Genomic DNA, 12,526 nt, shown 5'->3' on the forward strand with positions numbered 1-12,526 from the left:
GAAGAAACCTCCGGCAGAACCAGGCTCAGGGAGGGGCGGGGCTATCTGCTGTGATTGGTTGGGGTGAGAGAAGGAAGACAGGATAAAAGACACCCAGTGCATCATGGGAATCCCCCAGCAGCCTACACCTATTACAGAGAGGCGTATTAACACACAGTGAGTGAGCTCTGTTATATTTTTTTTAACAGTTTTAACACTGGGTTTTGGTTTTCACTTCTGTTTACTTCATGGTAATAAAAACTCTCAGACTACATTTAATACAACAATGATTTAATAAGCAGTCTGTTTAAGTAGAACCTTTACTTTGAAAGGCAGAGCAAACAGGAAATGAACATGGGTCTCTGTTTCACACAGTCTGAGGCACAGCACATCCTTATAGACGGTTTCAGCATTTCTGCTACATTTAAATCTTTTTACATGGTTCCTTAGTTTCTTCAAAGGTTTGGCTCCTCCTCCTCGTCACCATCATCATCATCCTCACTGGTGCTAACATAAGCACCAAACTGCGTCACAAACCAGACTTCAATAATCAGATATTCATCAGCTTCATGTACCACATAAACATTTCTTCGATGTTGGTCGAGCTGGATCTCAGTCACCTGATCTGAAGCTGATCCAATCAGGCGCTGCCGTTGGCTCACAGTCCTGCTGGAGCTTCTTCTGGTGCTGTGCAGCTGTTAGTGCCTCTGACAGCTGCTGGCTTCCTGTCCGTTCACTGGGCTGTTCCTGTGAATCCTCCTTAAATGCTTTGCTTCATCATTTCAGGCCAGCTTAGTCTGATGCAGGTCCAGGATGTCTTTTGCTCAGATTAACATAAAGGCTGGAAGGAAACTTCCAGAGTAAAAAAGTGAGAGAATGCCTTATTTACAGTCAGCTGGAGGTCGGTCTTCCTGGAGTCCTTTGGCTGAATGTTATTGTGACCATGAGAAACTCAAAGTTTAAACAGCCAACAAAGCCATAAAAGTAACACTCAGAGAATTTTGGTGGTGAAATTTACGTCCCCATAAAAATCCACCCACACAAAGTCAGTGTCCTTCAGAGTCTCAGTGTGGAGCACAGCAGCAGCTGGTGGACACCACAGGAACTGCAGCTCCATGGCTGGACCAGATAACACCTCCCATCAGTTTTGTTTCTGGCTGAATAGAAATCCCAGTATGACCCCAACTGCTCCCAGTACGACCAGTCCACACACTGTCCTCAGGGACCAGAAGCTGTCAGTGGGTCTGGACTCATACAGCTCCACAAAAGCATCCTGGGAAAAAAGACAAACAGGAAACACTTCATTTGTCGTATTTGTTTTTTGACAGATCAGAACAGTGTGTACTTTCATTCAGCTTCATTTACACAGCCTCAGTAACACATACAGACAGAAACCAGCAGCTGATCACTCAGTGACAATCAGCCCAACGTTTGATGGTGTGATCAGTCTGCCATGACTCGTGTAGGCAAACTGGTCACTGTGGACATCAACGCTCTCCAACATCAGCGTCACATGACTCAGACCTGTGGTCTAGACACACACGCAAACACACACACACGCAAAGACACACACACGCAAAGACACAAAGCCGGTGCTGCTGCTTCATATTGTGTGAAAGCAGTCGAGTGTTAACGAGGGAGTGTTGGGTTATTCCCCTGCATGCTGTGTGTGTGTGTGTGTGTGTGTGTGTGTGTGTGTGTGTGTGTGTGTGTGTGTGTGTGTGTGTGTGTGTGTGTGTGTGTGATATGAAGATTAGGGGAGAACCCTCCTGTGAGCACTTCCTGTAGCTGCACTCGGGCCTCCAGCTGAGCTGCTGACAAACACCAGCGGCCTTCAGCCTGACAGGAAGCTGACCGCCGCCTTTAAAGAAGCTTCACACCACAGAAGAAGAGCACATGCACAGGCTGGATGATTGACAGCTCACCTTTACCCTGACATCCTGTGCAATGGGCTGAAGCAGCTCCAGACTCAGTGGACTCAGTGAGAGTCCAGGTTAAAAGCTTTCCGTGTCAGACGTTTATACTGAAATGTAATTTAAAGATCGACTGTAACTGTACACAGGTGTTTGGAGGCAGCAGAGGAGACCTCAGACATCTGCCTCCCACCTCCAACTTCCCAAACCAGGTGTGCCCCAGTCCTCCTCCTCTCCTCTGCATACCTGAAACACCTGAAGGCGTCCACGAGGCGTCCTGCTCAGGTGCCGGCTTGAGTCTGGAGCTCCACCTTCTTGGTCGCTCTGTTAGTACAGTAACCTCACAGCAGCCATGTTATCAGTCACATGATGTTAAATAAAAATGCTCCAGCAGCACAGACACGGTGCAGAGGTCCAGCTCAGGTGAAGCTAGCAGACAGCTAGCACCGTCCACCTGTCAGTCACAGAGGCCACGCCCCTAATCACTCAAAGCCTTAATAGAGTTTAAAGAGGTGACATTCTGTGTACGAGGCTGTAACCACATTTATTTGAACACGGAGTCTGAGGGACTGACTCACTGCTGCCTCTGCTGGACGTCGGAGGAGTTGCAGGCTTTGCAGAGTTCGCTTATTTCTTCAGGCCTGCAGGCCGATGAGGGCCAACACCAGTCCTCAGCATGGAGTCAGCGGGACTCTGGCAAAGAAGTGAGCAGTCCGGCTTCGGCCTGATTCCCACCCCGCTGGCATGATGAGTCACATGTGGGGGCGGGGTTTACCTGCACAGACACCTGGGAGTTATTTGACCCTGAAGTCTGAGCTCGATAAGGCCTTCAGAGATCAGATGTTAGCGAGATGACTCAACTGCTTCAGTCAGTACTGTCCTCAGAGAACGGCTCACACAGCTGCAGGAAGGCCAGGCGTGATGGGCTGACCCCGTGTTTCACATTTGGGTGCTCTCAGGGCTCGAAAAAGCCACCATCCTCCAGCAAGACAACATCAGAGAGAGAAACCACCGCGCTGCGCTGAGCGCCACGATGGAAAGTTTGACTGCAGAATTCTGAGAAAGCAGCACAGCTCACCACTGCCTGTGTTCTTAGAGATCTCTGCACACACACACACACATCTGTGTGTGTGTGTGTGTGTGTGTGTGCTCCTTGCTGTGAGCAGGTTCTGAAGAAACGGTGTGTCAGCTGACCTGAAGCCTGAGGCGGAAACTCAACCACACTGATTACCTGGAAAGATATTTCTGGGTAATACCACACACACACACACACACACACACACACACACACACACACACACACACACACACACACACACAGCCTCTCGTGTTATCAGGCAGTAGATATAACTGAAGGAAACCACAGCGACAGGAGAGAATATAATTAGAAAGTGAACTGTTTGGGCCTCAGGCTCTCTGCACCAGACTCCATTTTATTTTCGAGCGATTTTCAGGAGCTTTATGACCACACACTCACGCCACATACTGAAAACCTGCTGCATGGAAACCACACAAACCCATGGAACAGGCCTGCTGGTGGTGTGCAGTTTACTGATGAAGGACCACGAAGTGAAGATGATGATGGAGCCATTAATTAGTAGGGTGTTAGCAGATTGTTGGCTGGGAACTAGTGGGCCTTTAGTGGGTCATAGCGGGGTGTTAGCAGGGCGTTGGCAGGGCGTTGGCAGGGCATTAGCGGGCGCTAGCGAGTAATTAGTAGGGTGTTAGCAGGTTGTTGGCGGATCATTAGCACGGCGTTAACAGTGCATTAGTGGGTCATTAGTGGGCGTTAGCGAGTAATTAGTAGGGTGTTAGCAGGTTGTTGGCAGGGAGCTAGTGGGCCTTTAGTGGGTGATTAGTGGGGTGTTAGCAGGGCGTTAGCAGGGCATTAGCGGGCGCTAGCGAGTAATTAGTAGGGTGTTAGCAGGTTGTTGGCAGGGAGCTAGTGGGCCTTTAGTGGGTGATTAGCAGGGTGTTAGCAGGGCGTTAGCAGGGCACTAGCGGGCGCTAGCGAGTAATTAGTAGGGTGTTAGCAGGTTGTTGGCGGATCATTAGCACGCGTTAACAGTGCATTAGTGGGTCATTAGTGGGCGTTAGCGAGTAATTAGCGGGGTGTTACGAGGGTATTAGCAGATCATTAGCAGGGCCTTAGCGGATCGTTAGAGGTCATTAGCAGGGTTAGCAGGACGTTAGCGGGCCTCAGATGCTCCGTCACAAAATCACTGCCTGTCTCAAACCCAGGCTGTGCTCACAGACACGCCCCGTCCTGATGAGGTCACAGGGCCTTTCTTCTAGTCCTTATCAGGACCAACTCCGGGGCTCCCTCTGTAGGAGCACCACTTCTTGCTTCTCCAGGTTGACGAGGCACTCCCAGCACATTCTGGGTCTCCCTGGGGCTTCCTCCTCTCACACCTCACTGAGGAGGCGTGCTGCTCAGAGGCTCGTTTGCTGGGTTTCAGTTCTCCTGACCGATGTTTGGATGAATGAATGATTCAGGAGCTCTGAGTGATGCAGCGACCTCCTGGAGGTTTGGAGCAGAGCTGAGAGCGCAGCTCCCTCTGCAGGAGGGAGACGCTCGCTGCTCATTTCAACTTTCTCAGGTCACATGAGGATTATGTGTGTGTGTGTCTCAGTTTCAGTTTAACGGTTTTATCATCACACACACACACACACACACAGAGTCATGTTTTTATATCCTTGTGGGGACATCTTATTGACATAATGCTTTCCCCAGCTGCTTGCCGTATCCACCTAAAATGAACTCTAACCCTGAGCCTAGACCTGAGCCTGAGCTTAACTGTAGCTCTGACACTAAAACCACATTTTGAGTCTCAAAAATGTCTTCAAACTCGTGAGGATGTTGTTGGTCCCCACAGGTATAGTGCATGCCAATTTACTGTCCCCACCAAGATGTCTAAACATGTACACTCACACACACACAGAGGCCACAGAGTTTTAGGGATTTTCTACACTTTGCATATAATTTGCAATCAAACCAAAATACTCTGTGTGTGTGTGTGTGTGTGTGTGTGTGTGTGTGTGTGTGTGTGTGTGTGTGTGTGTGTGTGTGTGTGTCTGTTTGAAGGGTGAGGTCGGGACCAGGTTTAGGGTCCTCACAAACACCCCCATGTTCAGTGCTCATACACTCTCTGTGGCTCTGATATTGTCTGATTGATCTGATTCGTCGGACCTCCTGGTACGTTTGCAGCGATCTCCTCAGCTCTCTCACTCCTGCAGGTTCACCTCCTTCAAGGACGCCTCAAACATATCTGCGACTCCCTGAAGCACCAGAGCGTGCTCAGTCGATCCTGAACTCTGTCCTGGACTTCCTTCAACCACAGCCAGACCACAGTTAGCTTACATGAACTTCTTCAAGTACACTTTAACCTCATTAAACATTAAAAACTCTCAAGCACCTTTTCAGAACCCCCGAAAAAGCAGAGGAAGAACCAAAACCACCTCATCAATTGATGAGAAACAAGGAGTCCTGGAATTCCAGGAAAATTCAGGGGCTCTCAGCTGGAAGACAAGAGAGGAGTAGATGAGGAAACAGGAATGGAAGGATGCATGAGGAAGGACACAGCCAAGCAGGAAAGTCAACCACAAGGAAACAGAGAAAGGTTACAGCAAAGGAAACAAGGAAACATCAGCGGAGATAAGGACTCGGAGGGAAATCGTGCTCCTACCCATCCTCCGTTGTCATGGATCCATCTCCGGAGCGACGGCGAGTCCAGACTCTCCTCCATCCAGCTGGCGATATCGTCCATCTGACCTTCGTCGCCCGACTTGGCGGCCGCGGCGCTCAGAGCTCCGCCCAGCTCCATCATGGCGACGATGCGTCCCCAGTTCACGCCATCCCTGAACAGCTCCTCTCTGATAGCCGTCAGGTGGCGCCGGCGTGCAGCGCCACCGCCGTTCCCACGCAGTTGCAGCACCGTCACCTGCGCAGACAGCTCGTTGCCGTAAAGTCGCTCCAACTCATCGCCGGCGCTCCGCAGCACGGTCTGCAGGCAGGGTGGGGCCACAGGACGGTCTAGGAGGAGATGATGATGCCATTACTCTGCGACATGTTTGAGGAAGCGGGTAACTAAGTGGACGTCTCCTCACCTGGACGCGGGGCTCTCTCGTCATTGGCCCGGCGCTGAGGCCAAGCCACGCCCCTGCCGAGCAGCTTGTAGCGCAGGAAGTCCTCCACCAGGTCCCGGCTGCTGTAGGCGGCGGCCATCGCCCCCCGCTGGCTCACCACCAGCACGTCATCCTCCTCAGCCAATGAGAACGCCTTTTGCAGTTGACAGTCACGTGCTGCAACTCCTCACACAAGTATCGATCGCTGATCAGCTGTGCTGTGACGTCAGCGCTTCAGACTCCGCCCACAGCGAGGACGGTCCGAGGATCGGGTTCAGACCGGTTCAGGCTCCACGCGGTGCTCTGTTACCGGCGGGCGGAGGTGCGCGCGCAGCCGCGGGGCGCGCCGCGAGGACGCGCTCTGAACACATTCAAGGTGATGGCGGCGCGACGGCGCGCGCTGCTTCTGATCAATAACCGATAATCAGTCCGCTCCCTTCACGATGCACGTGCTGCTCACACTCACGCGCAAACAGCGGGCACGCCCCTCCGGGATTCCCCCGCAGCTCTGCGAGGAGGAGGAGCTCTGCTCCGCGAGCGCGCACTTCCTCATTCTACGTCACTCGCATCTGCAGCTCCTCGCGCGTGGGTGCGGGCGTGCACGTGTAAAAATGTCGTGGTTTGTAAGTGAAACGTGATGTAAGAGCAACAAAAGCCGACTTTTCCAACACGTGACGTGTTTGTGACGATGATGAGAAACGTCAGTCTGAGCAGTGGCGGTCCTAGCCTGTTTGGCGCCCTGGGCGAACACTTCCTCCGGCGCCCCCTCCCCCCCTCCACCCACACACACACACACACACACACACACATTATGGATTATACATTAACATAAAACTTGTTGGACCCATACTGAATTTCACCAGAGAAGCACACACATACATGAAGAGAGAGAGAGTATGCATACTATGCAAACGGCTACCAAACAGCCATCATAATTCGCCGTACAATGAGAACAGGACAAATAAAGAATTGACAATGACTAATTAATATTGTGCTGAACACACGCTCTTTTCTGGAATATTCTCACTAATTTTCTTGATATTTATTTATAATCACCTCTGTTAGTCCTTGCTATTTATAATTGAGTGATCTGTATATATTAGTGCTGTTTCTTAAACGTGTAAAATCTGTAACATCATGTATTGTTTGGAGTTTAGTCTGTTACCGTTACTATTTTTACCATTTCTTCTTGGAGCAACTGTAACCCACATAATGTCTTTAAGGGTTAATAAAGTATTCTGATTCTGATTGGTTCAGGATGACCTGCCATTATCCAATCACACATCTGCTTACCTGCATCTGTTGCTCGTTTCTCCTCCTCTTCTTTTCTCTTTTTTCTAAGCTGAGCACCTGATGGCTTTGAACTTTTCTTGTCCATCTTCCATTGGTTTTAGTTTTGCACTCCAGTATGAACACAAATCCCGCAACCTGAGGATCACCACAACATAACCTAACACACCTACACCTTAGTTCACAGACTCACTTTGTCTAAGCTGTATTTCTGGGATTTCGCACAACCCAGGGTTCAAATCATGAATCCATAATGGGCTTGAATTTACATCATTATGAATGAAATGTGCTCTATTTGGAAGCCGCCGCCCCCTCCCCTTTCGACGGGTTGTGTGTGAGACTTTAAATCATCAAACTGTAAATTATAAATTTTAAATTTTTATTGATCCCTTTACTCCTGGTCCTAAAGTGTATGTTTATTTTCTTACTATTCTTATATTTATTGTTTGTTTACTTGCACTACTGTACTGCATGTAGCGGAGATAACAATAAAGTTTACTTTGACTTAAGCAGCAAATAAAACAATTAATTTTGTTTTATTTTGCGAGTTGGTTATTAGATGCTGCTCCAGCCAGGCAGAGAATCCCCCGCCGCCCGCCCTTTCCTCCCTGTGCAGCAAGCAGCAGGCGCACCTCGCAAACGGAGGGCGCCCTTACTCCCAGCAAACCCAGTCGGTGCCTACGACATTCCCAATATGCGCTGGCATGATGTCGGGGCAGCATGACTACGAGTAATTTTTATTTTTATTTTGCCGATGCCCGTGATGCCGCCCCGCACCATGATGCCACCCCGGGCAACCGCCCGTGTCGCCCGTATCAAAAACCGCTACTGAGTCTGAGCCAGGAACGCTGCAGGACTGTGCAAAAGTCTCGAGCATGGAGGAAAATCAGAAACATGATCCTTCAACTGTGGCTCCATCAGACATCACAGCTCAGCCTGTGTCTTCATGAAGAACGGCTTCCTGATGAGCTGGAGGTCCACATCATGTCTCAGGTCCACATCATGTCTCAGATCCACATCATGTCGCCACATCATGCCTCAGGTGCTGTTCACCTGCAGAGAGTTTTTAGGACACTTGTTCTTCTGTCCAGTGTCCTCACGTGTTTGAGGACTCACTGCTGAGCTGTGCAGGTTGTGTAACTGTGTTATCTCTGACTACAGCAGCAGACTGAACACCTGCAGGATCTATCTATCTATCTATCTATCTATCTATCTATCTATCTATCTATCTATCTATCTATCTATCTATCTATCTATCTATCTATCTATCTATCTATCTATCTATCTATCTATGCTGCTGTCAGTGTTTGCCGCCCCCTGCTGGACGTCCCGCCTCATCACACCGAGCGCGTCATTGTCGTCCATAAACTTTATTTAAAAGTTCAAAGTGCGCATTAGTTGACATTTTGGAAGCAGGATGAGCCAATCACAGCCTGCTCCTCCTCCTCTCTTTCATTCTCTGTGCTCTGAACAGCAGCGATCTCATTTACGCACATTACGTGAACGTAGCACAGACTCCGGTTACCGGGGCTGCGTCAGCTGTTTCTATTTTCTCCATCTCGCCCTCCGACCCGGAAGTGCTCGCGCACACACATACGCTCACGTACCCGCACGCAGAGCGTACGCGTTCCTCCCTCCATCACACACCGGACTCCGCTTCGACCACCGACACCGAGCTCTGTGGGCCGGACCGAGCAGGACCGCGCCATGTCCCTGCAGCTGCCCCCGTGCGTGATAGACTGCGGGACCGGGTCAGGACAAGCGCACACACGCGCACACACACACACACACACACACACACACACATGCGCGCGCAGTGGCAGTACATGTGACGTCATGTGTTTTTGTGAACAGCATCATGTATGTGGATAAGATAGCCTTCATTAGTCCCACGCGTGGGAAATTAGTTTTGTTACAGCAGTGGACGGTGCAAAGTTGCATAGAAAAATTTGAGAAAAAACACTGGAATAATATATCATAAGGTACTGTACACAATAGAATAGAATAGAATAAAAATAAAATACTATATACAATCGAATAAAATAGAATACAAATGCTATATACAATATGAGTATAATACAACGATGCCAGAAAGAGTATTGCACTTAGTCTTGTTGCACATGTGTGGGTTTGTGTGTTTGATCAGTTGGAGTCTTTGTTGTGGAGTCTGACAGCAGGAAAGACCTGTGAAATCTCTCCGTCCCACACCGTGGGTGCTGCAGCCACTGAAGGAGCTGCTCAGTGCTGTCAGAGTCTCCTGCATGGGGTGGGAGACGTTGTCCAACAGGGATGACAGCTTAGCCCCCGTTCTCCTGTCACTCACCACCTCCACTGGGTCCAGAGTAGAGCAGGGCGATATGACCAAAAATATTTATCACCATATACATTTGAACATTTGCAATAACAATATAACTGACGATATAATTGACACTAGACAAAATACTTTACAACTCCACAACTTTATTAGTGCAAAAAACCCCATCAATGTATTTTCACTTAAACAAGCAGCTGTTTTTTAATGTGCTTTAAAGTTATATAAACATGTAACAGTGCAAATGCAAATTCTTTGCTGACATTTCCAGTGGAAACCGGGCGACATATCCTCAGCATGACCATGTATAATATCCACAAAACTTAAAACGAGGTTATACACACACAACACGGTAACATTATATTGAAGCGCAGTACGTATCACTCCGCGAGGCTCCGCCTACGATAGCCGTAATGCTCCGACAATCCATCAAGCAGTGCGGCTTCGTAGCTCAGCAAAGTCGTACTAAAACATTTAACAGATTTTCGAGCGCCGTGTACATAAAATGGTTTCGAGGTCAGTAAACACGACCAGAGTTCATACATAAGGCACACGGGGTTATAAGGGGCTCTGTCGACTTTCAGAAAAATCAAAGGATGATTTTAAGTGCGCCGTATTTTCCAAAAACACGGTAATAACGACGGCCCGCTAGCATGCGCTACCAAAAATAGTGCTTTGTTGTGTGTCTGACGGACGAAAGCTAAACCAGTTTTACCCATATTCTATCGCCATATTTCATTTTCCTATCGTTGCCCAAAATTACTCCGGTATTACCGTGAACGGTATGATATAGCCCAGCCCTAGTTCAGAGGGCATCCTAGAACAGAGCTGGCCCTTCTGATCAGCCTATTCAGTCTCTTCCTGTCCCCGGCAGAGATGCTGCCGCCCCAGCAGACCACACCATAAAAGATGGCTGAGGCCACCACAGAGTCATAGAAGGTCTTCAGGAGTGGGCCCTCCACTCCAGAAGACCTGAGTCTCTGCAGCAGGTACAGCCTGCTCTGCCCTTTCCTGTAGAGGGCGTCTGAGTTATGAGTCCAGTCCAGTTTGTTGTTCAGATGAACACCAAGCTACCTGTAGCTGTCCACAGCCTCGATGTCCATACCTTGGATGTTCAGTGGTTGCAGTGGAGGATGCTTGTGCCTGTGGAAGTCTACCACCAGCTCCTTGGTTTTACTAGTGTTGATCTGGAGGTAGTTCAGCTGGCACCAGTCCACAAAGTCTTGGGTCAGTCCTCTGTACTCCTTGTCGTCCCCATCAGTGATGAGGCCGACTATTGCAGAGTCATCAGAGAACTTCTGCAGGAAGCACTGGGTGGAATTGTGGGAGAAGTCTGCAGTGTAGATGGTGAAGAGGAACGGAGCCAGAACCGTTCCCTGTGGGCCCCCGTACTGCAGACGACCCTGTCCGACACACAGCCCTGAGTCCTCACATACTGTGGTCGGTCGGTGAGGTAGTCCAGGATCCAGGTAGTGAGGTGATGGTCCACTCCAGAGTTCTCCAGCTTGTCCTTCAGGACCGTGGGAAGAATGTTGTTGAAGGCACTGGAGAAATCAAAGAACATGATTCTCACAGTGCTTCCAGCGGTCTCCAGGTGAGCGAGGGAACGATGTGGGAGGTGAATGACGGCATCATCCGCTCCAATGCCAGGCTGGTAGGCAAACTGAAGTGATGAGCTTGTTAGGCGCCGAAGCTGAGCCAGGACCAGCCACTCCAGAGTCTTCATCAGGGGGGATGTCAGAGCCACACACAGGAGGTTTTCCAGAGCTGTGGGACTCTCCCCAGCCTCAGGCTCAGGTTGAAGAGGTGCTCCATCACCCCACACAGTTGGTCCGCGCAGGACCTGACGACCCTTGAGCTGATGCCATCTGGACCCGCAGCTTTCCTGGCTTTAATCCTCCGGAGTGAGTGTGCGTGTTTGTGTGTGTGTTTTTGTACGCGCGCGTGCTTGTGTTTACAGGGACAGATTACCAAAATAAAAGCTGGCTCATGGAATCATCCATCAGTGGGTGGAGGTAAACGCGCTGTGATGATCAGGTGGTTGGAGCAGGTGAGGGGCTGATGGCGGTGCTTACACTGAGCTCCAGCTGTTCCACATGTTCATCCAGCTGCTGCTGTGGGAGCTGCTGGTTGGGTGGAGGTTCAGGTGAAGTTGTGGACCAGTCTGTGCGCGATCTATTCTGGGCCACAGTGTGAATGTGGGACAGCTGCACACTGACCCCCCTCCCCCTGTTCAGAATCAGAGATCACGTGATCTCCTTCAGCCTCGACGTCGGTCCATGCCCCCGAGCCAAGGTGACATCGTGGGGTCGTTTAGAAATAGCTCACGGCTGCAGGCGTTTAAAGGGTGACGCTGAGCTGACTGTCAGCCGTGAACGCACGCATAACAGCCAAAAACACTCAGAGCAGGTCCCAGATCAGTTTGGTCTGGCTTTGGAGAGGGATCCCAGGGTCCAGGGTCAGGTATTAGAACTGATCCCAGGGTCCAGGGTCAGGTATTAGAACTGATCCCAGGGTCAGGTATTAGACGTGTGGGTCTATCCAGCAATCACAGCCAGTTCAGTTCATTTTTAATCTTTCATGATTTATTTGTCAGAACTCAGTTTAATGGAACAAGATGTCATTTTTTTTGTTCGTGTTTTTTTGATGTAGTGAAAATACTACAGTTACTTTACAGTTACTACAGTTACTTTAGGTACTTTTCCCTTGTGATGAGGTAAAAGGATATCATCCTAAGGACAGGTCTGCAGTAAAAATGAGTCAAACACTGTGAGTGTCGTCAGGCAAACGCTCCTGAAGTCAAACTGCTGAAATGATGTTTCGGTGCTTTGTATCTGCAGGTCCTGATTATTGTTACTGTTGCTCATCATTTTCTACATGAACTGAATATTTACATAGAGGTCAAAGA

At 49.6% G+C, this 12,526-nt stretch overlaps 2 protein-coding genes across 6 annotated transcripts in view; one reads left to right on the forward strand and one right to left on the reverse strand.

The window, feature by feature from the left end:
- Positions 1-253: 253 nt before the first annotated feature.
- On the reverse strand, positions 254-6,769 carry LOC146567818 (apoptosis regulator Bcl-2-like). 3 transcript variants are annotated; one of them, XR_014893713.1, is made up of 5 exons: positions 6,000-6,769; positions 5,579-5,925; positions 5,309-5,411; positions 5,083-5,221; positions 1,114-1,252 (listed from the first exon to the last, which is right to left on the reverse strand). XR_014893713.1 is itself a non-coding variant. In XM_085285790.1 (3 exons), exons 1-3 carry the CDS (start codon positions 6,115-6,117, stop codon positions 1,121-1,123), a joined length of 597 nt encoding a protein of 198 aa, XP_085141916.1. In that variant the 5' UTR covers positions 6,118-6,760; the 3' UTR covers positions 254-1,120. The 3 variants fall into 3 exon arrangements, 1 of the variants encoding a protein (XP_085141916.1); XR_014893712.1 differs by having other exon boundaries at positions 5,083-5,411; XM_085285790.1 differs by lacking the exons at positions 5,083-5,221; positions 5,309-5,411 and having other exon boundaries at positions 254-1,252; positions 6,000-6,760.
- Positions 6,770-8,849: 2,080 nt separating this feature from the next.
- Positions 8,850-12,526, forward strand: part of actr3b (actin related protein 3B) — a 14,271-nt gene continuing 10,594 nt past the window's right edge. The window contains exon 1 of one of the 3 annotated variants that reach the window (XM_085285762.1): positions 8,850-9,058. Coding sequence is in view for 1 of the 3 variants with exons in the window: in XM_085285761.1 (XP_085141887.1) it covers positions 9,015-9,058 (44 nt within the window). In the remaining 2 variants the exon portion in view is untranslated. The remainder of the gene's footprint in view (positions 9,059-12,526) is intronic. The other 2 variants (XM_085285763.1, XM_085285761.1) reach the window with 2 other exon arrangements.

The sequence above is a fragment of the Mchenga conophoros genome, linkage group LG9 (assembly GCF_057382185.1).
Source record: "Mchenga conophoros isolate Kocher_MC1m ecotype Shallow Benthic linkage group LG9, M_conophoros_male_GT1.1, whole genome shotgun sequence".
NCBI classification, from domain to species: domain Eukaryota; kingdom Metazoa; phylum Chordata; class Actinopteri; order Cichliformes; family Cichlidae; genus Mchenga; species Mchenga conophoros.